Raw genomic sequence first — 27,255 nt, forward strand, 5'->3', positions numbered from 1 at the left:
TTATGGGGGCCCCCTTTATGTCTTTTAGTCTAACAGGTTGTAAAGCATCCTCACTAGTGCTGGTGCCAAGAAAGGACCCAGTACACTCTGTAAAGTGGAAGGTATTAGGAAGAGCAACAAGCTACAGAAACCATGCTAAAACAGACCTAGCAGCATGATATGTTTCTCTGACAAGTGGTTTCAGGTTCAGCTCCACTGTATGGCACCTTATAAATGGATCTGGTAGAGGGAAATTGAAAGAAGTCCATTGTATACATAAAGGTGTGTGTGAGAGTAAGTCTTGTCATCAAATCATGCCTTGGTTATAAATGAGTGAACTTGTCATACAGACAGTGTTGTTCATTTGAAACCTTTCATGCAATCATACCCACCCATTGTATAGTTCATATTTGGAAGTTTAGAGGAAATATTTACTTTAAAAAAGTGATGGTTGGCAACAAGAAGGGTATCAAGCTGTAGAAAATACACTTGATACCCTTCAAGTTTCATATGACACATGCAAACATAGACAAATGAATGTTAAAACAATGATCATGATAATGAGCACTATATCAAATTATATACATATAATTTATTTGTCACAATGATTAGGGCTGTTGAAATATAGTTCAAAGAGTTTGAAGCTGTACAAACTTGAAATGAATAAATAAAACATGGTTGTATTGGAAAAATAAAGTCTGATTATTAAGAATGGAAGTCGATTTGTTTCAAAGTGAGAGAAGTTGCAGTCTGATGCCAAGCTTGTCAATAGTCTCCTGGGGCATACAAAAAACTGGATTCACTTCTTTGATAGACTTATCACCAAGCAGAGATAGTCCAGCAAGACCAAACAGTGTATGGAATGGGTCCACCTGGAGAGTTAAAAAAAAAAACATATGGCAATAAAACAAATGATATCTTAAGTGGTAATTTACATTTAACAATTAACTCTTACAGCCTTCAATCATTTCCTTATTCAAAATTAAAAAAAGTATTCTATACATAAATGTTTGTCTTTGCAGTTTGGTGCTATAATGGTTTTGAAGCATTTGTTACAATAAATAAATTAGATGCATGGCACATTGTATGTGAGAGCCTGTATAGTTACTGAATTGACTCCATGCCCTGCCCCCACACTAGTCCGTCCATCTGTCCATCCACCCATTCATCCGTCTCTCTCTCTCTTATATATATATATATATCATGGTGATATATATACATAGACATACATTATATATATACACATGTATATAATCATCATTTAATGTCCACTTTTCCATGTGTCAGATGGAAGTTGTTGAGGCATATATTCTATAGCCAGAGGCCCTTCATGTCACCAATGCTTTCCCAACCATCAAGTTCCAGGTTTAATGTCCCATCGTGTAACCTCTTGGGCACAGCATCCATTAAATTTGAATAAATTCATAAAACAACTCCCAGAGTTAAGGCATTTAACTCTCATTGACACAGTCCACCTAGTAGTAAACAAGTTCTTTCAAGAAGCAGAATTCACTATTCTTAGTAGTAAGGAGGAAGACAGCATTGTATAATAGACAGGTGTTTCTTTAATTTAGCTCCCTGTGTTAGGATCCTATTGGTTGAAATCTGAAATAGACTGTTCTATCACAGAGAAGAATTACCCTCTTATGATTATTTAGTACACAGAAAACTAAGAGAAGCTCTCTTATACTATGATACTTTCAGCTTATGGTATCAACTCAAAAGAAAAAAGAAGAAAAAAGAAATAAAAAAATATCAAACATACTGTATCACCAGGTCTGTCAGAAAAACCACCAGTTTCATCATCCTGACATGCAAGGATAAACCGAACTAATTTTTCCTGAAATAAGAAAAATGTAATAAATAAATCTTAAAATTTAACTATTTTGTCTGTAAACCATCATTTAACTGTCTCACAAACAACAGTTACAGGCATTACTATGTAGGAACTACTACTACAAATAACTATTATAAAATGGACCAGTGAAGGAGCTCGTATATAATCTTGTGGTTTGAATGTATAGCAGATAGATAAAGTCCCTCAAAATGTTTTCAATCTAATTTGTTGAATATGTTTCACAATAAAGATGTTATGGCTATAGATAAAATAAACTTTAGTCAAGTGCTTTGTATGATCAGCTAATTTGTATTATAGATTTATTTATGTAGGAGGTACTTGGGGATATCCTAGGACAACAGTTCTAACTATAAACATTGTTGTGAGTGAGTGTGTTAACAAGTGCACAGTCCACAGACATTGTTAGCTCTTGTAACCATAACAACAACAGAAGCAGCAGCAAAAGACATTTCTACCATAAACCATGTTGCCAATGGACTTATATGTAGAGTGAGACATCATCATCATCATCATCATCATCATCATCGTTTAACGTCCGCTTTCCATGCTAGCATGGGTTGGACGATTTGACTGAGGACTGGTGAAACCGGATGGCAACACCAGGCTCCAATCTAATTTGGCAGAGTTTCTACAGCTGGATGCCCTTCCTAACGCCAACCACTCAGAGAGTGTAGTGGGTGCTTTTACGTGTCACCCGCACGAAAACGGCCACGCTCGAAATGGTGTCTTTTATGTGCCACCCGCACAAGAGCCAGTCCAGGGGCACCGGCAACGATCTCGCTCGAAAAACCTCATGTGTCACTCACACAAGAGCCAGTCCATGGGCACTGGAAAGTATATATTACCACAGATAAAATTCTGAAAGAATTTAAACATGAGAACCCATATAATACTTTCCTCAATCAGTTAACTCTTTAAAACCCCATAAAACACTGGTAATTAGTTTTGCTGAAGTCAAAGAAACTGAAATAACTGCATGCACCATTTAAAAAAAAAAAAAAAAGAGAATTTCAGAGGTTAGTTTTTAAAATCAGTTCCACTCACCAATAAAAATTATAATAATTCTTTCTATTTCAAACAGAAAGCTTGAAATTTTGAGGAGGTAGGGGGCTAGTTAATTAAATCAGCCTCAGTGCACAACTGGTACTTATTTTATTGACCCCAAAAGGATAAAAGGCAAAGTTGACATTGGTGGCATTTGAAGTCAGAATAATTTAAGATTTTACCTTATTGAAAATTGAATAATAAATTTAATAAATTTCTGAATATTTTAATTTTTTTTATTTTTGTGATTGAATTATTATTTTTGGATTAAAATAAAAAAAATTTAATCTAAAAAAAATTAAAATAAGATTAGTATTTGAAGAGCACCTTATTTACATCGACTCAGTACAAAACTAAATATTGGAAATAAAATTAGAAAATGGATATATTTTGCTTTTAAAATAAAAAAGTTATTTAGATTTAAACTTGATTGGAAGAGTTACTTACAGGGACCAGTTCTCTTCAAAAATGTTAACAGTTTTCAATTTGGTTAAGAACTGAATTAGCGAGAAAGCTCTGAAAGATGTTGTGTGTGAGTAAACTGCGGCCTTAAGAATATTATTCAACTACTACCGTAGTTGAATGATTCTTTGAGAAGTCTTAAAAACTGAGAAATTCCTGTCAAACAATGATTCTGTTTCTCGTCTCGGATATTACGGGACTGTGTTTACATGATATAATTGCATTAATTAATACAGATGACGTAATTAAACTAATTGCAAATTAGCGGTGTCATTGATAATCTTTGCCTTACCTCAATGATGTCGGTGACATATATTAAAAGTCCCCTTATAGAACTATATTCATTAAAATGTATAGAACTATATTATCACCCTCAAATTTGAGAAAGAAACACTCATAATATTTTTCTTTTAAAACTTCATTGCATGAGATTGATATGAAATTCCTTGAATTGAACTCTATCATTTAAGCTTACAACTTTTTTGATACAAATTTTTGTTGCATGGGACCAAAACTATGAAATTTCTCATGGTTTCTTCTATCATTGAAGCTAAGATAAATATATTTTTGCTTTTAAGATAAGAAAGTTATTTAGATCTAAACTTGATTGGAGGCATTGCTTACTCTCCTATATCGTTGCTACAAATTTTGATGTAAACTTTTTTCGACTGGACCAAATCTCAAATTTTTAATATCAAAATATGGACCAGTCCACTTCAAAAATGTTAACAGTTTTCAATTTGGTTAAGAACTGAATTAGCAACAAAGCTCTGACAGATGCTTCATGTGAGTAAATTGCAGCCTTAAGAATATTATTCAACTACTACTGTAGTTGAATGATAATAATAATAATTTTTACTATAGGCACAATAATAACAATAATTTCTACTATAGTCACAATAATAATAATAACAATTTCTGCTATAGGCACACAGCCTGAACTTTTGGGGGCATAGACTAGTCATCAACCCCAGTGCTCAAGTTGTTCTTACTTTATTGACTCCGAAAGGATGAAAGGCAAAGTTGACCTTAGCAGCATTTAAACTCAAAACATAAAGATGGATGAAATGCTGCTAAGCATTTTACTTGGCGTGCTTACAATTCTACCAGCTTGCTGCCTTAATAACAACACAAGAGAAAACTAGTTACTTACTTTATCAATCCAATGCAGTCTTCCAATAATCTTTAACGAAGATAACACCCACCAGGAGTAACAGACATCAGGCAATTTTTCAGGACGACCTGTTGAAAGAAATTTTAAATTTTAGGTTGTTATGGATGGAATTTTACAAATTCATTATGGTGCATGTGATATTCAGTTTAATATTTTCTTCTATAATCTTGTAGATTTGATATCACTACATATTCCTGTCAAGAAAGAGTCAATGCTACTTTTATCATTCTTATATTGTTTAATGTGTAACTAATGTCAAAATACGATTATTACTATGATGTATTATAAAAGTAAAGAAATACATCTAATTTGCCTTTTACCCTTTCAAGTTTAATCAAATAAGTACTGGGATTTATTTTGTTCTCATTGTTAGTATTAACAGTTATTGTTTAACTGTACATAAACCCTAATTGAACATACCCAGCTGTAAACATACCCATTTATTTTTAGGATATGTAGGACTATATTATCCAGTATTTCCTTTCCTTATTTAAGATGGCAGGAAATGATTTGAAGGATTATTTTTGAAGTAACATAGACACTCTCTCATTGGCTTGTGTAACAGTTAACAAATTGTGGTGGCAGGATTAATACTTACCATTCAGTCCACCAGAAGGTAACTGTCTCTCACACAACCACCAGCCTAAAATATCAGCATTGACATGGTGTAGTTTACCTGTGATAGCCAATAACCCAACACAGCAGTAAATCTGCAATGAAGATATAACATATCAATAGTTACAACTCTGTGTGTGTGTTTTGCATGTGTAAAGTGGGTAATATGTGAGTGAATATATGTGTGTGTAATGTGTGTAAGTTGAGTGTATGATGTATCTGTGACATTTCATACACTGTATAAGGTGAGGTGTAGTCGTTTAGGTATGTTGTCTGGGGTAGAGTGTAGTGTGGTGGTCAGAGTATGTTGTGTAAGATATAGTGCTGCACTGTGGATATATTCTGTATGACAGTGTGTGTATGGTGTTAGCATATCACATGGTAGAGTGGGTAGGGTGTGTAGAGTACAGCATGGGAGACGGGAGATGCTTTACTCTACACTTTGTACTGTTACCCTTTATGTGAGATAAAGGGTAGCAGTAAAGTTAGATTGAGTAGAGTTTAATATGAGCAGGTGCTAAAAAGCTCCTGGCTGCGAGTAAAAGAAAATACAGGAGGATCAGTTAATTATGATTTTATTCAACATATTCCCCTCTCAGATTCACACACTTATTGCAGTGGTCCTTCAGTTTTTCTAAGCCCTGTAGAAGAACTCAGAAGGTTGGGCCTCCAGCTAGGCCTTTCATGATACCCTTAAAGCCAGGAACATTTCAGCACCCCCTTGTACAGGATTCAATGTAGATTATGTCCTAGTGTGATGTGGAAACCTAGGTATATTGTGTAAGGTGTAGCATAGCAGTCTGGAAATATTATGCTGTGTATATATGGTATATATATACATGTAGTGTGAGTGAGGAGACTGAAGTTAATCACACTTTTTTTTTGTTTTGGTAAAATTGGTTCTCATTAATAAATTTGATAAAACTTTCATAAGATGTCATAAATTTCAGTAATTTAACAGTTGCACAGCTAATAAAGGACTTTCAAATTTATTGTTTCTTTTACATGAAACTTGATCATGTGATAATGACAACCATGTGAAATCTTGCACAATCAATGATGGAAGCTAAATTGCATTCCAATAGAGAAGGAAAAAAAGTCGAATAAAAATGCTTTTTTTCTATTTATTTTGGTAAAATTTTAGTTAAATTGTAGAAAATTATTTTTCTAAAATTCAAAAAAATTATCTTGTAAACTTTGAGGTGCAGCTTATGAATTCACATGTTTTATTTTTTTTGTGTAATGAAAGACATGCTGTGTTGAAGATAATGTTGACAATAACAATAAAGATATTGTACCTACCTGTCCAGAATGTGACTCACTATCAGGACGGCTGCCAAACCCCCCATCAAAGTTCATACAGCTGAGGACAAACTGGATTGTTTTGTCTACATCAATTGCATCTAGCTTGCCCTTTGGAAGAAGGAAAGTGAAACAAAAAGTTGGTCTGTGTGAGGTAAAGTTATTACAAGATGAGAAGAAGTGATGTAGTGGCAATATAAAGTAAGAGATGAGATTTATAAGGTTGATTGTGATATAGGTGATATGAGATGTGAGGTTAAAAAGAGTAGACGTGAAGTAAGATGTAATGCAATATTCAGAAGGATGAAAACAAAGCCTACTATCCTGGAATATCAATTCAAAACGTAAAGGAATGTAACTAAACACTGCAGAGTATTTTTGTTGAATACTTCACTGATTCTGCCATCTATCATTATCACCATTATATAATGTCTGCATTTTTTTTTCCATACTTGCATGAGTTGAAGGGGCTTCTCTGGGAAAACATCTCATCACTTGTAGTTTCTCATTATTTTCTTTGTGAAGTTCAGCCTCGTGAGAACAGCATCACCACTTCTTCCAATATATATTAGCAACAGAGGCAGTATTAGGCTAATTGCGACACTAGTGCCTATTCTGGCACTGGTTTTCTATATATTGCTGGTGGGGAGATGAGTCGCTGCTATCTCTAGTGGTCAAGCATCTATCATTGACAAGACTAAGGGTGGTCAAAATCATGTGATCTGGGGGTTTTGGTATTGGAGATGGCAGTAATTTATCTCCCTGCTAGCAATATAAACAAGAGTGCCTTTTGCATCAATAGCCAATATTAGAGTTTCCACCATAGTATCTACAGCAGTATAGTTTGTTCTAACAGAACATCCATATTTAAGTGGAGATACTACCACTTCTTCCAATGTCTTAGTTTTCTTTTTCTATGAGTTCTTCCCACTTGATTCATTTAGTCCTTCTTTATTCAATGTCATCCTCCATACATAGCACATGTTCATACCAATTCAGTCTTTGCTCTTGCACACTACATCTGATTCCTTTTAAATCAAGGTTTTTCTTTCCTCAGGTCATATGTCCTCTATTATTCATGCGTACTAACATTACACTTCATAATGCAAAGTATGCTTGTTTTCACTTATCCTCCACAATCAATACCTATATTCTGATCCCATGTTATATCACACTCTATACACAAGCCTCATACAATACCTCTTTCACTCTAGAGAGAATCTCTTTGTTTCCAGCAGAAGTAATAGTTCCTTGAAGTTTCTCCTCTCAGTTCTTACTTTGAATATTAAGCATTCAAAACACAGCTGATAAACTCGTTAGCATTCACAATATTCTGTCAATCATCATCATCGTTTAACGTCCGCCTTCCAGGCTAGCATGGGTTCGACGATTTGACTGAGGACTGGTGAAACCAGATGGCTACATCAGGCTCCAATCTGATTTGGCAGAGTTTCTACAGCTGGATGCCCTTCCTAACGCCAACCACTCTGAGAGTGTAGTGGGTGCTTTTACGTGCCACCGGCATGAAGGCCAGTCAGGTGGTACTGGCAACGGCCACACTCAAAATGGTGTATTTTACATGCCACCCGCACAAGAGCCAGTCCATGGGCACTGGCAACGGTCAAATGTAATACTAATTTATTTTCATTGTTTTGAATTAATCATCCATTATTTCAGAGCTTTGAGATTTTGATTATGTGATTGTTTAGTTTTGGAATGACACTATTGGGTCATATTTTGGCCAGATATGACCAGTTTAAATGCTAAAGGGTTAAATCCCCTGGTTAAGCAACAGAAACTTTCTGTGGCATTTGAAAGAACTTATTTCATGGGTGTTCTTGTTTCTAACTACTCTTTGTGTATCTGCTACATATCTGTGTTAGCCTGCTAGCAATCCTACTGCATCTTTTGTGCATCTATAGTTTGAGGAAAAGATCTGTAGTGTACAGGAACCATTCTTTTTATTTAAAAGTAAAGCTTAATATTGTCTGTGTATTTTAACAACAAACAGCATGGGACCAAGAGCAAATCCATGCAGAATCTCAGGTATCACAGAGAGTGCAGAATGACAACAGCATTATTGAGAAGCATATTAACAGTTTTCATGTACCAACAACACAGAGAGAAAAATAGAACTAATGTTATGTGGTGAGGAAACTTACCAACAACTTTAATGTAGCAACAGCACAGAAACAAAATCGAGAGTCTACTTCACCTAGAAAAAGACAAAAATTAAAAAAAAAATAGTGAGTTTATTATCATACATGGCAAGTGTTGGATATCACATCATATTCTTGATAAATTAGATGATCCCATAACTATTTTGGTTTCTGGTAAAATAAAGGGGAGGGAGAACACAAGTAGCCATATTGAGAAGCTGGTAGCTTATATTTGATAAGTCATTAACCACTGCATCAGCAGCCAGTATATAAGTCCTCCAAACTGTAAGCAGATGTTACACAGTAATATGGTCTAGAGTTAGAATTAAGAATTTTACTATTTAGTACATCAATGAATAACTACTTACTCTGTGTGTGTGTGTGTGAGTGTGTGTGTGCATGTGAGAGAGAGAGAGAGAGAGAGGCAGAGACAGAATGAGACACAGAGCAAGGCAGAGAGAGGGAAGGAGAAGGAAAAAGAGAAGAGAGAAGAGTACTGCATGCAACAAGTCTCAGATTGCAAATCAACTTGGTCCTTTGTCATCTCTGTGAGGCTCAACATCCTGAGGTTGATCTTCACTTAATTCCTCCTATATCTTCCTGGGTCTCCGTCTTCCACAGGTTCCATCCATATTTAACAAGCAGCACTTTATGCATCTGTCCTCATCCATATGCATCACATGACCACACCAGTACAGTTTTCTCTCTTGCATACTACGTCTGATAACCCTTATACTCAGTTTTCCCCTCAAACCATTTGCATTTTGTCATACATGCTCACGTATGTTGCAGATCTAATGGAGCTTGCTAGCTTCATTTTTTTTCCTTCACATGACTTCTGCATTCATGGCATTCACCATGTGTGTGTGTGTGTGTGTGTGTGTGTGCACGTATATATATATATATATATATATATATATATATATATATATATATATATATATATATTAAAAACACATACACACAAATTCCTTTTTTATATATCAGACAATTCCTATTTTTTATGCACATTAAGTACTATTAATTTAATGAGTTCCAGTAATTGTTATTACTGTTTAACACTGATTTTAAGTTTACCTATAATCAAAGGTGCTCGATCTCTTTATTCAGCCTTGGCCCAAACATATATTTCATTAATTTATACACACACAGAGTAATATCAATCTGGCAGAGCCCATCTTTTTCCAAGTCATGTTATACACAAAGGAATTCTTAAATCCATTACTGCATGTTCATAAACCATTTTTTAATTTTATACTGCTGTTGCTTAGAGAGGCGAATTTTTCTGACCATGCCGTACCCTATTTACAGCTAATCTTTCAAAAGTTAAGTGCTCTTGCTACAGGCATAGCAGAATGCTGCAAACAGGAAACCAAAGACAAAACTCATGGTGTAGCCTATCTGTTTAATAATAACAGCGAGGAAGAAGTGCAGGAGCAGCAGCAGAAGGTAATGATTACTGATTTCTGTGCATGGATAATCATCGTCATCATCATCATCATCGTTTAACGTCTGCCCTCCATGCTAGCATGGGTTGGACGATTTGACTGAGGACTGGTGAAGCAGATGGCTACACCAGGCTCCAATCTGATTTGGCAGAGTTTCTACAGCTGGATACCTTTCCTAACGCCAACCACTCTGAGAGTGTAGTGGGTGCTTTTATGTGCCACCAGCCGCACGAAGGCCAGTCAGGTGATACTGGCAACAGCCACGCTCGTTAATTATAATAACATAATAGTTGACTGGTATTTTATCCATTCTTAAGGATGCAAAGTAAATTTGCGTTTGATGACAATGGAAAGTAAATTTGAGTTTGGTGAGAATTGAAATCAGAACATAAAGGGCTGTAATTAAATACTTGTGCTCTACTGGTTATGCTAATCCAGAAAAACTGGTTTCAAATTTTGACACAAGGCCAGCAAGTTTGGGGGAAGGGGTAAGTCTTTTATATTGACCCCAGTGCTTGATTTGTACTTATTTTATTGACCCCAAAAGGATGAAATGCAAAGTCAACCTTGACAGAATTTGAACTTAGAACATAAATTTTGCTCAATGTGTTCACAATTCTGCCAGCTCATTGCCTTATGCTTATCCAGAAATATTGAACTACTCACCCCATTTGTCTCCAATAAAGCTGCCATCTTCCTGTTGCAAACCTTTCACATACTCTACAATTTTAGCAGTTTTCACTGTGTCTGTGGTACCATAAAGTGTAAGGATCTGCAAAGGAAAAGCAAAACAAATGTAGCTAATGACACAGACATACACTGATAAAATATAACTATAGTAGTAACAATGTTTAGACACAACACAATACTTAATCTTCACATAGTGTTGACAAATGAGTAATTCCTTGTCTTATTCCCGTGCAATTTTATAGGAGGATTATTTGAATTCAGCATTGCTAGCTAATGAAACATTAGTCAATTATAAAATGTCTTCCTCATCTCTTAACCTAAATGACTGAGATCTGGACCAAAGGTCCATATACTTTATGGTTAGTGATCTGACATTACTTGACTTAAGACTTTCAGAAAGGGAAATGTGATAAAATGTAAAAGCATCAAAGATTTGATACTTATTTGATGATATTTGCCAACTGATAATTGTCATATGCACAATGAACAGTGAATGTTATGAATACACATTTGTTTTAAAGGGCAAGTTGTTCTCCTTTGACGAAACACAACAGCAATTAACATATTCACATTTAAATCTGCTGGAACGTATTAAGAATGAATATATAAGTCATCATTTTGATATCAGCACATAAGGTTGACAGATATCAGAATACATCATCAAATAATTTGTGAGCTGAAACTATAAACAAGAGCCATGATCTGTTGTTAGGTTCATAATTCCAGGGTGGCTGTGGCTAAAACACAACCATGTTGAAACAGTGAGTGTCCTGAAGTTCCCTATACTAATGAATCAAGTATATTATGAACACACATTTGTCTTAAAGGAGGATTTGTTTTCCTATAGCGAAATACAACAGCAATGTAATTGTGAAGAGTTTGAACAGAAATTAAACATGACTTTATGCACCACATTATCTATACATTATGTTGTATGTAAACTATACATCATACTATCTGTAAATTGTGTGTAAACACTGAACTATCTACACATTATGTGGTGTATATAAATCATACATCAGTCTATCTATACATCATGTAGTGTGTGACTAAACTATTTACACATTACCTGGTGTGTAAACTACTATCTATCTATATTATATTGTGTGTAAACCATACACCAGACTATCTACACATTATGTGATGTGTAAACCACACCATATTCTCTACGCATTGAATATACATTAACTTTACATACTACACTTTCTCCATATCATGTAGTAGTTTAAGTTTAATAGAACAAAACCTGCAATATTGAACAATTCACATGACACTTGGTGAGCAAACTACCCATGATACTATTGATACAGTACACAGTATATAAACTACATACATCTATGTTGTTGTTGGCACTCTATCGCTTACGACGTCGAGGGTTCCAGTTGATCCGATCAACGGAACAGCCTGCTCGTGAAATTAACGTGCAAGTGGCTGAGCACTCCACAGACACGTATACCCTTAACGTAGTTCTCAGGGATATTCAGCGTGACACAGTGTGTGACAAGGTTGACCCTTTGAATTACAGGCACAACAGAAACAGGAAGTAAGAGTGAGAGAAAGTTGTGGTGAAATAGTACAGCAGGGTTCGCCACCATCCCCTGCCGGAGCCTCGTGGAGCTTTATGTGTTTTCGCTCAATAAACACTCACAACGCCCGGTCTGAGAATCGAAACCGTGATCCTATAACCACAAGTCCGCTGCCCTAACCACTGGGCCATTGCGCCTCCACATTGATACAGTACACAGTATATAAACTACATACATCTAACAGCTTACATATCATTCAATGTATTAATAAACAATATAACATACAATTATTATCTAGAATAAAAAGCAATGTGTGTTTACACATTGCTTTATGCAACAGTACCTGTACAGCACTCAATGTGTAAAGCAGGTGAGGGTCGTGACCAATGCTTGCAGAAAAGCCTCCATTTTCATGCTGACACTTTTTGACAAATTCTAACACCTCATCTCGATCAACTTTGTCAAGTTTATCCATCAATGAAAGAGCAGTCAATCCCCAGTATATGCCACTCATTCGGAGATACTCTGTGATACAATATTCCTGAAATTGTAAACCATAGAGAGGTATAAAAATAATCAACAATTTTTTTTCGTACTTTCTTTGGATGTCAAACTAAAGAATCTACAAATTGTATAAGCGGGAAGATCAAAAATGGCTTGAAAGTCATAACATGCCGGCAGGAAAATAACATCATTAGGTGAGACAGGCTGACACTGAAGTGGCTTCGCTGATTGACAGGTGACGGCTAAGATTACGCGCCCTCCATTGGTCAGTTAAAGTTTAGACAATGTCACGTGACAACTTGCTGGGGCTGCCTGCTGGAGCCTAGCAGCGGGTAAGACTACGTGCCCCCCATTCGTCAGTTAAAGTTTAGACAGTGTCACGTGACAACTTGCTGAGGCTGCCCACTGGAGCCTAGCAGCAGGTATTTAGAAGGAAATTTGACAAGACAGTCAGTTGGCCGCTGACACTCGTTGATGCTGCATCGAAGAGGCCAGGGAATAGAAGAAAGAAGACATGCACTCAACACTAGAGCTGAAGACACCTCCGAAAGGGGGGGGGGCTGCCACGTCAAAACAGTAGAGGAGTAGGGGCCGAAACCGGACGTGGTTCCTCCTGATGATGTCTTGAGCTAACTGGATCCTATAAAGGAGGTGTTGTGGTAGCAGACCATGAAACATGGTTGAAATTCCACATACATTAGAGGTAATGAATAGATAAGTACTCAATACAAGTAGTAGAGTGAGGTTAATTTAACAGCTGAGTTATGAGCCATTACTCAGAGCTTTGCAGTTAATTCAATTTTCAGATGAACTTCATGACTAAACAGCATCAATCAAAGATGAAAATGTATTAATGAGAATAAAAATGAGAAAACATTATCTGTACTGAGGTTTGCCATCAGACATGACAAGAGTAATAATGCTTATATTTCTATGGTAACATTTTTTGAAATTTCAAAACACTTTGATTTTCAATCTTTAATCACAAATACTAGATTTCGACTATTTATGAAAATATCTATTAGTAACTCAACAAGAGTGTACTTAGTAACCAAGCATCAATGATCAAATGGAAGTACAGAATGTTATATATGTAAGACAGTGAGAATTTGAACTGGAATTATCAATCTTCTAGGTGGGAATTTTGATTAGTACATACAGTAAGACCACTGGGAGGGATTTCCCAGTGGTCTTACTGCATGTCCAATGACACAATACTATACACATACATATAGAATACAAGTATATATGCATCAGACATATTTCCATTTAAAGCTGCACATTATCTTTGTGATGTACAAATTTCCAAAAATCATCATCATTATTATTTAATGTTAGTTTTCCATGCTGGTATGGGTTGGACGGTTTGACAAGAGCTGGCAAGCCAAAGAACTACATCTGGCTCCAATTGTCTATTTTGTCATGGTTTCTATGGTTGGATACCCTTCCTAATGCCAACTACTTTACGGAGTGTACTGGGTGCTTTTTACATGGTACCAATACCAGTGCTTTATACATAGCATCAGCACAGGTGCTTTAAATGTGACACCAACATGAGTGTGTTTTATGTGGTGACACCAGCATAGGTGTTTTTATGTGACACCAGTACATTACAAAGTTATATGAAAATCTAAATAGAATGTTGTTAATTTGACTTTCAGTAGTGATTTTATATTAGAAAGCTAACTTTGGTTATAATTTGATAAATTGTATTGACTTCTGAACTTACATAATCATCTTTTTTTGTGCCATAGGCTGCAATAAAGTCACTGTGTTTCTGCAAAAGAAGAGTCGTCTGTGCCTTTTCTGAGATTGTGACATCTTTTACTGGAGTAACCTACAATGAAAATCAAAGATCCTTTACTTCTCCAACTCACCAAGCCAATTCAACACACACACACACACACACACACACACACACAAAGTACAATGATGTTCAGTAACACTTGGAGTCAAGTGTAACTAGTTCAATTTGATTTCATTTAATAAGAACCACTGCAATAAAAACAATCACCAAAAATATATTGACAATGATGAATCAAGATGAAACAGAATACCAGTTATCCAATCTATTCATGAACCACATTCATCCCTTAAGCTGATACTTAATTCCAGGATGGGAAGTAAATGTTCCCTGGATTAAACACTTATCACAGAAGGTTTGGGATAATTGGTTTCTAGCTTTAGAAATAGAGACAACTAAAATTAAATTTCCAAATCAGAAAAAAACCCTTTTCAGTTACATGCTAAACACTAGTTTAATATATCAATAATGAAAAAGTTAGTTCTAATCCCTCTAAATTCTTAATTATTTTAAAAATCAATTGAAACATGCAAGGCAGTGAATTTCATTAGATTAGAAATATAGCAATAAAAGGCTTGACTTTCAATATTCTTGTGTTGCTGCAATATAAGTTGATCAGATCTACAATATCACATATCATTACTCCTTCTACTCTTATACCCACTCTTCTTATTCAGAAGAGTGGTACAGGTTTGGGGAGTGAGACATCTAGAGGTGATGAAAGAAGAGGTAAGTGCATCTGATAGGCCTGGACAGCAATAAGCTAACAAATCCATATGGACAGTATCTGGTTACAATCACCAGAAATAACAATGTGGAAAAGCCTTATGAAATATGGTCATTCGATATGCAGCCAAACTTGTCTGAATTAAGCCCATATTAAGCAGGGTTTGTCAAACAAGCCCTTTTCTGGATCTGGTTGTCAGAAACAAGGCTCTTATGATCTTGACATTACCACTATCTCTCAGTTTTTAAAATGGATTTGGTATTTTGTTACTTGGAATCACCTTACATTTGTACACTGCACAGTGTTGTTGATGATAATGTTGATGCCGAGAATGGTAATTTTATAGCATCATCTTGATTTAAATATTTGTTCAGTTCCAAACAGAGACACTTGATTATTGCTATCCAGATCTACCTAAATATAACTATGCATCCACAGACTGCAGTGGACACAATATAAGTAACTTGTGTGTTATTTTGTATTTTATTTTGTAGGGTTGGAGTAAAATCCTACCATGTTACTAGGAATGGAACAGTTATAGTTAGTAGTACTTTTACTGTAAAAAGTGGATAAAGACTCAGTGGATAAAGTGTCAGCTTATTAGTTCATTGGTCTTGAGTTCAAATTAGATATAGAAGTTTAGTGATTATTGAGACAATATACTAACTATACATGCCTTACTTTCTCTGCAATACACTAGCCCAGCAACTCAGTGGAAGATTTGTTTGTCATCCACTTAAAGTTATGTAACTGAATTTAAGCTTCGGTTCTTGTCAGAGCATTTACGTTTCTTTTGGAATTATTGGAGGCAAGGGAGTGACTGTAAGAACTCTTAGAGCGTTGGGTTATATCTCGAAGTATTCAATCTTGTTTCCCTATTTTTCTGAACAGGTACTTTACTTTGTCGCTTCTCCAAATCGATAAAATAAATATCTGTAAAGTACTACTTATTCAACTTGTTGCAGATTTGATGCCTCGTGCCAATGTGAGAAATCACAATGATTATCCGAAATACATGGTGGAGTTGCTGGGGTGATCGCGTCGGTAAATATATTTAAGTGCAATGTAGATAATCCAATGATTGGTATTCATATCATGGCATTTTAATCAATACAGAGTAGCCACTAAGTTTCTTTTTTGTTTTGTGTCTACATAATTAAAAAAAAAGAGTGGGTGTTCAACAGATACAATGCTAGTAAATTAGTGAGGAATACATATGGTCGAACAGTTAGCTATACTCAGACTTCTAACCAGATAGATAGAAATACCCACTACCAATAATACAGATACAGGATTGAGATATTCAGACATCAACCAGTTTACGGTTAGAAAGGACAGAAAAGACTCGGCACTGCTTAAATACAGAAGCCCCGATGCATCTACGTAACGATATGTTTTTACAGTGCACACTCGTTAGGGTTAGTTTTAGGATTAGGGTAGTTTTTAGGGTAAGGGTTATTTTTAGGGTTAGTCTTTTTTTGGTTAGGGTGTCATTACACGCCCACATAATCGGGACCTCTTTATTTAAGTAGTACCAAAGATCCTTCGTTAAAAGACTTTTACAATGTCACTAGACCTGCTAAAAATAGCAGATAAATATCCTTTAAACCACACCTTATCGTCTTACAGAGAGGATCTAAACTATAACATACACAAAACACGAAAAAATGGAATGGTCATGTCGGGAACGTTTTCAATTAGAGGTTTGCACAAAGTAGAACTAAGCTAGATAAAAACATAACTAGCTACCATACATAACAAAATATCAATGACAAAAGAGGTTCTTGTCACACAAATATTCACCTTTAACTAGAAATTAATGGTATATTATACAGATTTCTTTAGTGTCGAATACTAATTAATTGGCAGTTTAGAAATAAAACCTTCAAATCATTTATCGACCGACGTATATTTGGCGTGGTACAAATCTATTTTGTAACAAGGGTACAACACGATTGTAATTTACATAGTAATTACCATAACATATCAGTGAAATACAATTACACCTACCATATCCGATATTTAAATTTTATCCAGATAAAACAGTTATACTGATTTCCCTCGTGACAATAAAAAAGACAACGTAGATATATACATATATGTATATATCTATTTACAAGAAAGCAGTAACAAGAGAAAAGAAGAAAGAAACACTTCAACGAGGAATATATTTTCTATTAACACCGGTTTCGAAAAAATAGTTTTGCCAGTTTTAACCAACTTTTTTTTTTACATTAGGAAAATTCAAATCCCAAATATTATAATAATATTTTGAGAATAATTTTATAAATGTATATTCTTAATTGTTTGATATTAAAATTATTTGTTTTAATTAAAGGGACACAACTTCATTTTAAAAACGTTATGTAGACACATGTAAGGCTAGAAAGTTGATAACTAATAAATTTGAGTTGCAAACTAGATACTTAGGGCCGGAGGTAAAGAATACGCACACCACCCGTTTTCAGCGTAACCCTAAACACTGGGTGTGCGTATTCTTTACCTTCGCCCATTTAGGTACATCCAGTAGGGAGCTGGACCCAGTTTGCAGTGTTTCAGATGAACTAGATAACATTTTTCAAACGAAAGCTGACTTTTTAACTTTTTGCTAAGCGTTACAGATCGACTCGGAAAAATCACATCAGCTACGCCACAAAAGTTTTAAATACCCGGCGTTGTCAGGGTTCAGATAACTGCCCTTAATGTTTTAACGTAATTTGCTTAAAATATAATAAACTGCTGGACAAACAATTGTCAGAGTATCGGACTAGGTAACAACATTTTTGTTTAGTTAAAAACTTTCCTTGCGATTCTTAAAAAAACGATAATTCATTTTTAAAAATTCCCTTTCTCCGTTTAACCCTGAACCCTCATCCTAAACCGAAACTTTAACCCCTATCTTACAATATTAATTCTTAATCTCTAATTCAAATCTTCAACTTCGTTATTATTTTTAAAATTGCTTTTTTAAGAATCATAATCTCTTGTGTTTAAAACATAGTTCTGAAAATTTTTTATTTGAGCAATTAAAAGTGACAAAATTATAGCCAGGTGCATACACTTCAATAGAAAAAAGAAGGAATGAAAAAAATTAAAATTTTAAACATTTCTTTTTTTTTTTTTTCAGAATATAGTAATTTCTGACGCTGAAGAAATTTTTGTAAAAAATATAAAAGCTACAGTTGCCGCTATGTCTGAAACTCACTGGGTAGTACATAGATTATTGGGATCTAAAATAATGTCTACAGACATAATTTCATCACCATGCAACTGTTGGTTACAACAATGTTAATCCTGTAGCCAGAATATTTGGCAGTTGCAAAACACCTAGGAATCAAAACTGGATAGCCAAATTTCAACAATCAAAATTTGTGTTAAAAATCGATGGCATGAGCACATGTCTAGTCAATAGATGTCTGGCAAGAGATCTTTTTGTCAACACAAACATGATTCACTCAATTATTGATAACATCGTTAAGGAACTGACCATTCAGACAACTGGTATGACAGGATCTTATCAACAAGTTGTTTTTCCACATCTTTTCAACTTGATGGAAACATTGTCTATAAACAGAACTGTCTCTCTACAAGCTGTAAGTGGTGTCCATAAGTCAGCCAACACCAATGAACAAGGATGACAATGCAGCTTTAACCAGTTTGCTGTTATAAGCACATAATGACAGCTACTGTTATTACTGATCAAACAAAATCTCATACAAACTTTGAAGTATCTAATTTGGTGTAAACAACTTTTCTGTCATTAATAGTAACAACAATACATAGTTTAGTATGAAAATATGTTCACTTTTAAAATCCCAAATGGAATTTGTGTTCTTGCATTCATTGGCATCAACTCAACTCAAAACAGAAGTATCTTATCATAACAATCCACTTGTGTTATACTGTATTATTAATTAAGCTCCATAGAGAACCAAAAGTTAGCTAACAGTTTCATAAGTAATTAAGGTTTCCTACAATGAAAAAATACTTAAATAATCATCAGAAATGTACAGCTTTGACTCATCTGCATTGAAGGTTCAAAAGAAAACATCTAATCAACAAGTAGCAGAGCCTTTGATTACAATAGAAACAGGAATTTCCTCTCAATGATATCAAGACTGCTTATTGAAATGTCTGTTTGTGAGAGTTCAGAGGATCTCTTCAGTAGAATCAATTACTACAACCACTTTACTCCAATGACTTTACAAGTTGTAAAATGGGTTGAATGGATGTGTTATCCCCATACCCATCTATTGACATTGATTTTGCTGTGGGGAAATGTGTGGCAATTATCAGCACAGATTGAGTTAGAGTTTCAAGATGTAAATACAATACAATTGAAATGGGTTTTCTCCTAAGACTTGAGTAATGACAGCAGGCAAATATGACATATGAAAATTCTACCTCACCAGGTTCAAATGATGCAAGTCATCCACCATCAGATCAGTAGTAAAAAAGTCCTCTAGAAATGTTGGAGCAGGCTCATTTAAGCTCCAGAGGATAGTAGTCAGTCACAAAAAAGGATTGCATATGCCAGCATAAAAACTGCACTGAAGGGCCATATACTCAGATTTAACAGTAAACAGGAAAAAGGGGCAGCTATTGATGTCAGTAGTGCTGAAAATGTAGCCAACCTCTTCATGGTTTGGATAGGACAAAAAAAAAAAAAGTAATAAATACTTAGAAGAAAAATGAACACCTGTTATTGTGTATTCCAGATATATACGGCTCCTGTGCAGGTGGCACGTAAAATACACCATTTTGAGTGTGGCCATTGCCAGTACCACCTGACTGGCCTTCGTGCTGGTGGCAAGTAAAAGCACCCACTACACTCTCAGAGTGGTTGGCGTTAGGAAGGGCATCCAGCTGTAGAAACTCTGCCAAATCAGATTGGAGCCTGGTGCAGCCATCTGGTCTGCCAGTCCTCAGTCAAATCGTCCAACCCATGCTAGCCTGGAAGGCGGATGTTAAACGATGATGATGATGATGAACTACTCATAATACCAATGCACTTAAAAAGAGTACAATGAAAAGCATCCAATGCAAAACTGACAATGTCCACCAAAGTATCAATAGACTACTTGTCTATGCACTCAAACAATAAATTTCCTGCCCTTGATACAAAACCATGGCTTGAGACAGCAAAATACAGCTTCTCCATTCATATTATGTAAAAGCCATGGGTGCTGTTAGTGCTCCACTGGCACAGGTGTCAGTCATCAAGTATGGTTCAATTTCGATTTCACTTGCCCCAACAGGTCTTCGCAAGCAGAGTTTAGTATCCAATGAAGGAGAGGTTGGCATGGGTGCCAGTTGTTGGATTCGGTTCGATTTTGATTTTAGATTTCAAATTTCAAATTTCAAATTCCAAATTCACTTGCCTCAACAGGTCTTCGCAAGCAGGTTTTTAGTGTCCAATGAAGTAAAGATACGAATTAGTAAGCTGGCTACCCTTCTGGCAGAGGTCACAGATTATGCTCTCACTTGCCTTGCCTAGTCTTCTCACGTACTGCATATTTCCAAAGGTTCCGGTCACTAGTCATTGCCTCGGTGAGGCCTAAAGTTCGAAGGTTGTGCTTCACCACCTCACCCCAGGTCTTCCTGGGTCTACCTCTTCCACAGGTTCCTTCAACTGCTAGGGTGTGACACTTTTTCACACAGCTATCCTCATCCATTCTTGCCACATGTCCATACTAGCGCAATCGTCTCTCTTGCACACCACAACTGATGTTTCTTAGGTCTAACTTTTCTCTCAAGGTACTTACACTCTGATGAGTATGCACACTGGCTTCGTTTCTTGCAAGCTTACGCATGTCCTCAGCAGTCATGGCCCATGTTTCACTGCCATGTAGCATGGCTGTTCGTACACATGCGTCATACAGTCTGCCTTTTACTCTGAGTGAGAGGCCCTTTGTCACCAGCAGAGGTAAGAGCTCTCTAAACTTTGCTCAGGCTATTCTTATTCTAGCAGCTACACTTTCAGTGCACCACCCCTCGCTACAAACTTGGTCACCTAGGTAGCAGAAGCTATCAACTACTTCTAGTTTTTCTCCCTGGAGTGTGGCAAAGGTTGTTTTCTGCACATTTTCAGTGTTTATTGCTCCTGAGCATCCGCCACATACAAAAACTATCTTGCTAGTTAGCCTTCCTTTGATATTGCTGCACCTCTTATGTGTCCATAGCTTACACTGGGTACATCTTATGGAGTTTCTACCTACGCCTTTTCTACAGATCGAGCAGGGCCATCTACCTGAAGGGGTTTGTGTTTTGTCTACCTTCCTACTTATTAGGACTTTGGTTTTAGCTAGGTTGACTCTAAGGCCCTTCGATTCTAGTCCCTGCTTCCACACCTGAAACTTTTCCTCTAGTTCTGATAGTGACTCAGCAATTAGGGCAAGGTCATCAGCATAGAGGAGCTCCCAGGGGCATCCCGTCTTGAATTCCTGTGTTATTGCCTGGAGGACTATGATAAATAGGACGGAGCTGGGGACTGACCCTTGGTGGACCCCCTATCTCTACCCGGAATTCTTCACTGTACTTGTTGCCAACCCTCACTTTACTGACAGCGTCCCTGTACATGGCTTGCACAGCTCTCACTAACCACTCATTCTATCCTTAGTTTCCTCATTGACCACCAGATAAGGGAGCGGGGGACCCTGTCAAAGGCTTTCTCCATGTCAACAAAAGCCAGGTACAGAGGTTTATCTTTGGCTACTCAACATAAAATATTCTCTATAGCTTCTTCATGATATTCTGGAGTGGCTCTCTTCCTGATATATTTACGCATCATGCAGTTAAAGAGGGGAAATTATTGAAATTAGTCATTACTCATTTTGCCTCAATTAAGGAGTTTTTGAAAATTAGAAATGATCAATTAGACATTAGTGTTGGGAAAAAAAATGATTTGGAATCCAACAGGGAAAAGAATTTTGATTGTTAAACACCAAAAATTATCCACATATTTTATTAGTAACCGCAATCATAAACAGGTCAAAGTTTAGGAAAAATATCATGCAACAAAAAGTACCTGTCACCTATGCTTCAAACTCTTTCAACAAGAATTATGCTGACCAATTTTTACTCTCAAAGGTGATATACTAGTACACAACGATGATGCAATACTCGCAATGTAATAGTTTTAAACAGATACAGCCAAAAAAAAAAAAAAAAAAATTTTGCCTCAAATCTCTACTTTCACTTTTACAGGGTCCGGAAACGAAGAAACGCCGAAATTTCAATTTATAATTTTTTACGTATGCTTTCAGTACATCATCTCTTATCTAAATTTAGACAGGCCTTTGATTTATTGAGTTATTTTCTTTATTCATGTAGGTTCTCATTCTTACAAAAATTGCCTGTTTCCAGACCTCCACCCGACAAAGGCCAAAAGAAAAAATACATTATTTTATTTATCATTGTCTCAAGTGCAAATAAAAACAAAAGGTAAATTTCAGGTTAACCGAGTCTGAATTAACGGTCTGACTTCCACTTTCATCTAATTTTCTTTATTTTCCCAGCGAAAGTTATTAAGAAAGTTACGAACCGCATCACAACTTGGCGGAGTTAAAGAATACGCACACCATTCGTTTTCGGCGTTCAGGGGTGGGTTAGGGTTAGGGTTACGCCGAAAACGAGTGGTGTGCGTATTCTTTACCTTTGCCCAGAACTTCTCATTTCATTCCTTACAATTTTCACGTAATTGTTCCTTAGTCAGAGACCGATGTCAATTAAAAGAAATAAATAGTATCTTAACTGTTTGTTTTAATTGATTGTCCAGACAAGGTTTTGTGCAGTATAATGTTTACACACAATAAATATCTTTTAAAGGGGTTATCACTGAACATGTGATGTAATATGAACTCCAGGCAATTAAATCATCGTCGCATCATCGAATACTGATTGTGCTTCTTTGGATTCCATAAGATCTTTTAAAGATTTCCTATCAAACTATACTTGAGATGTCGTTAGGCTTTGAAAACAACGAAAGCCCCTCATACCTCGTGCATAAGTTTTAGGATAAAATATAATCACCAGGAAGCGGAAAAAATGAGGGATTGTGACGTTGGCCGTCAATAATTTTGCTTTTAAGTAAAACAACTACAAGTGAGAATCGATAACAATTCCTGTACTTTTCTCGCCGGCAGTCCAACAGCCAACAGAGCGACACAGTCCGAAGAATAACCAAAGAAAAATTGGATCTATTCTATGACATCGGAACTTGGTCGAAATTAATTATTAGAATACATTTATTGTTTGAGCATAATAGAGCAAAATAAGATGTTTTTATTTTTAAGAGTTAAATCATTATTTCATATTGTTTTCGCGAATTTGTGGCTTAAAAGTAAATACATACCCCCAATCCCAGTGGTAATATTTTTGAAGCCCATAATCTAAATTTTTACACCGGTAAATCAACAAGGTTTGAACGGAATACGCAATGCCGGTCAGATGCTGTGATTTGTGATAGGATTTTAATTTTTTTTTAAAGTCTAATCTGGCGAAAGGAATGTCATATAGAGGGAGACCCGTTGTATCTCGTGGATCAAATTATGTACCACAGCCTCGAGTAAGTTGATGGAATATTTATTCTCGTTCAATTTTGGAATATTTAACCATGCCTTGAAAAATAGTATGTGCGAGTGTGTGTATATATATATATATATATATATATATATATATATATATATATATGTATGTATGTGTGTGTGTATGTTTGATAACTAGATAGATCCCCACAAGGCATATCTAATTCGTCTAATTGAAGCATTAATTCACTGAGAGTGCTCTGCAATTTAAAATTAGTTGGAGTTATAACCAATGTCTATGAACCAAATCAACGGAAAGACCGAATCTTTTAATATACCTATGTAAAGGAAAATACGGGTATACTTACTTAACGCTAAATATACGAATATTTTTTATATAAATATATGTATATGTATAAATTCATGTAAAGGACTACTCTGATCAATAGTAGAGCCAACCTGTACACAGCCTTTCAACACGCTAGATATAACAGCCAATTTTCTTTTTAAATTACATCACAGAGCATTAGAAAAAGGGAAAGGTTTATTGAATACTATGGTCCTAATAAATGAACGAAGATATTTGGCCAGAAGTCTTTTCATTCAGTTTTAAACATCACAACTGGAGGCGATTTAATCAAAAGTACCCTCACTGTAAATAAAGCGATGATTTGTATCCGATAAAAGAATTCTTTTGAATGTGTGTATGTATGTATATAATTATATATTTACACAAATACATCCACCCGGCAACACTCATTCTTGTCCTTATATAACTTTTTTCTTTTACTATTTTAGGGCTGTTTATTAGTAATTATATGTGGGAATTCAGATGAGTACTCGAATTGATATGGAAAGTGTCTATTATGATATTATTTATGTGTATTCACACACATCGTTTTGATCTTCAGTCAATAATGTATTTTGTCCCGTTATGCTATACTATATAGTAGCTAATGCTATTTAGAAAAATAGATTTTGTCATTTGCGACTTGTTGCATTGCAGTGCTCTGTCAATCTTGTTAATATGTGCATTTATACAAGTGTATGTATGTGTGTGTGTGTGTGTGTATATATATATATATATATATATATATATATGCACACACACACTATCCATTTACACCTGCACATCAGTACAAATCTGTTTTACATATAGGATCATCTTTTCAACTATTGTAACTACTAGGGTAGCAACTACCAGCTGGTTCTTTTACTTTGGTAATGCAGCAACGCAAAGTTCACTCGATATTGTCTTGAGGTCTGTCATGGTTCCCTTGTCTCTATTTGAAATTTGTTTTCTAATATTCCAAAGATATCGAAATTATAGTGTATGGAAGGGCAAACATGTGCGAAAATTGCGGTATCAAATAGACCTGTCCAATCAGATGTTTTCGTGGGAGAAGAATATCAGCTGTTATAATTGAAATCTGTCTGCTGTTATGGAGCTGTTGTATCAAAAAATGTGTCCGCGATAGAAGCTAATGCTTCAAAGGGCATTTTCTATCATAATGAAGCAGAATTGGCTACTATGCAACCCTAATAACTTCATTTATTACACCACCGTCACAGTCATCATTATAATTTTAACATTTTTTTTTTGATAGCATGAATTAGGCAAATCTGCAATAAAATATTTTGTTTTAATTTTGTGTCATCGTATTTGTGCAGTTCTAGGTTTGTCCTATGTCTTCTTTGAACTATCCTCCGTCCACTTGCTATTTTTGTTACCTTTCATATGAACTGAATCCTTTCGAAATGATAGTAAAAGAAAATACGCAGGTTAGGCTTTGTTAAAACAAGAATAGGAACAATTTTTTCCTATTTAAGAGAGCAACTTTGTGAGTAGATTTGGTAAGTGGAAACTGAAAGAAACCCGTCATATATATATATATACTCTTTTACTTGTTTCAGTCATTTGGCTGCGGCCATGCTGGAGCACCGCCTTTAGTCGAGAAAATCGACCCCAGGACTTATTCTTTGTAAGCCTAGTACTTATTCTATCGGTCTCTTTTTGCCGAACCGCTAAGTTACGGGGACGTAAACACACCAGCATCGGTTGTCAAGCGATGGTGGGGGGACAAACACAGACAGACAGACAGACAGACACACACACACACACACACACACATATATATATATATATATATATATATATATACATATATACGACGGGCTTCTTTCAGTTTCCGTCTACCAAATCCACTCAAGGCTTTGGTCGGCTCAAGGCTATAGTAGAAGACACTTGCCAAAGGTGCTACGCAGTGGGACTGAACCCGGAACCATGTGGTTGGTAAGCAAGCTAAGCACTCTGTCGGTTATGATGACGAGGATCCCAGCTGATACAATCAACGGAACAGCTTGCTCAGATCTATTCAGATTGAAACTGAATAGATCTGCTTGCTCGTGAAATTAACGTGCAAGTGGCTGAACACTCCACAGACACGTGTACCCTTAACGTACAGGTACTACTCTTTTTTGCCAGCTGAGTAGACTGGAACAACGTGAAATAAAGTGTCTTGCTCAAGGACACAACACGTCGCCGGGAATTGAACTCACGACCTTACAATCGTGAGCCGAATACCCTAACCACTAATTTAGGAAATAGAGTAGGTAAACTCCAGGCTACATGTGTTTCCTAGCTAGCAGAACATCAGAAGTAATAATTACACAACGAGGGGTGCTCCACTAGCTACTCATCAGATCGACGATACCTTTGCCAAATGAAGGTTACATTGTCGTCAAGGGATTCCATGTTAGCAACCCCAGTTGCTAAACGTGCACCTTAAAATAACTTTTTTCAGCTTGTCGAACTTTGACGTGGAAAAATTTACAACCTTCCACGTCAATAAACCACTATTGTTCCTTTAAGTTGTTTTTTATACCTTTTATGGACAGCTCGAGGCTTACTACCGACACCTTGATCCTTGGATCAAGGTGTAGGAACAAATACACAAACACACACACTGTGTGTGTTTGTGTATTTGTTTTTTGTTCCCACCACTGCTTGACAATCGGTGTTGGTTTGTTTACACCCCCATAACTTGGCAGTTTGGGAGAAAAAGAGACCAATAGAATAAGTAACAGGCTCACAAAAAATAAGTAGTAGGGTCGATTTGTTTGACTAAACCCGTCAAAGCGGTGCCATAGCATGACTGCAGTTCCAAAGACTGAAACAAGTAAAAGATGAATAGTAACTGCTTTTATAATAATAATAATAATAATAATAATAGTAATAATAATAATAATAGTAATAATAATAATAATAATAGTAATAATGATAATATAATAATTATTATTAAATTAACAGATAGCAGAACTGGTAGAGTACTGGATAAAATACTGTACTATTTGGCTACATCTCTTTGTATTTTAAGTTCAAATCACACAAGTTGATTGGACTTATTTAATCAACCCAGTCCATTACTGGGTTGATTA

The 27,255-nt window shown here is 35.8% G+C and overlaps 2 protein-coding genes across 5 annotated transcripts in view; one reads left to right on the plus strand and one right to left on the minus strand.

Annotated features, from left to right (window-relative positions):
* Positions 1–551: 551 nt before the first annotated feature.
* LOC106872089 (geranylgeranyl transferase type-2 subunit beta) lies at positions 552–17,483 on the minus strand. 2 transcript variants are annotated; one of them, XM_089349420.1, is made up of 10 exons: positions 17,303–17,483; positions 14,491–14,598; positions 12,601–12,798; positions 10,708–10,813; positions 8,597–8,649; positions 6,435–6,545; positions 5,116–5,227; positions 4,497–4,585; positions 1,745–1,819; positions 552–851 (listed from the first exon to the last, which is right to left on the minus strand). In XM_089349420.1, exons 1-10 carry the CDS (start codon positions 17,303–17,305, stop codon positions 708–710), a joined length of 999 nt encoding a protein of 332 aa, XP_089205546.1. In that variant the 5' UTR covers positions 17,306–17,483; the 3' UTR covers positions 552–707. The 2 variants fall into 2 exon arrangements, with proteins under 2 accessions (XP_089205546.1, XP_089205547.1); XM_089349421.1 differs by lacking the exon at positions 17,303–17,483 and adding an exon at positions 17,096–17,232.
* Positions 17,484–22,628: 5,145 nt separating this feature from the next.
* The window catches only part of LOC106872087 (ribonuclease 3), a 62,385-nt gene continuing 57,758 nt past the window's right edge, over positions 22,629–27,255 (plus strand). For 2 of the 3 annotated variants that reach the window (XM_014918945.3, XM_014918946.3), the window contains exon 1: positions 23,709–23,858. In XM_014918945.3, coding sequence (XP_014774431.1) covers positions 23,799–23,858 — 60 coding nt within the window. In that variant the 5' untranslated portion in view covers positions 23,709–23,798. Of the gene's footprint in view, positions 22,736–23,708; positions 23,859–27,255 lie in introns of those variants that run through there. The other variant, XM_089349419.1, reaches the window with a different exon arrangement.

Source organism: Octopus bimaculoides, chromosome 3 (assembly GCF_046866305.1).
Source record: "Octopus bimaculoides isolate indiv1 chromosome 3, ASM4686630v1, whole genome shotgun sequence".
NCBI lineage: Eukaryota > Metazoa > Mollusca > Cephalopoda > Octopoda > Octopodidae > Octopus > Octopus bimaculoides.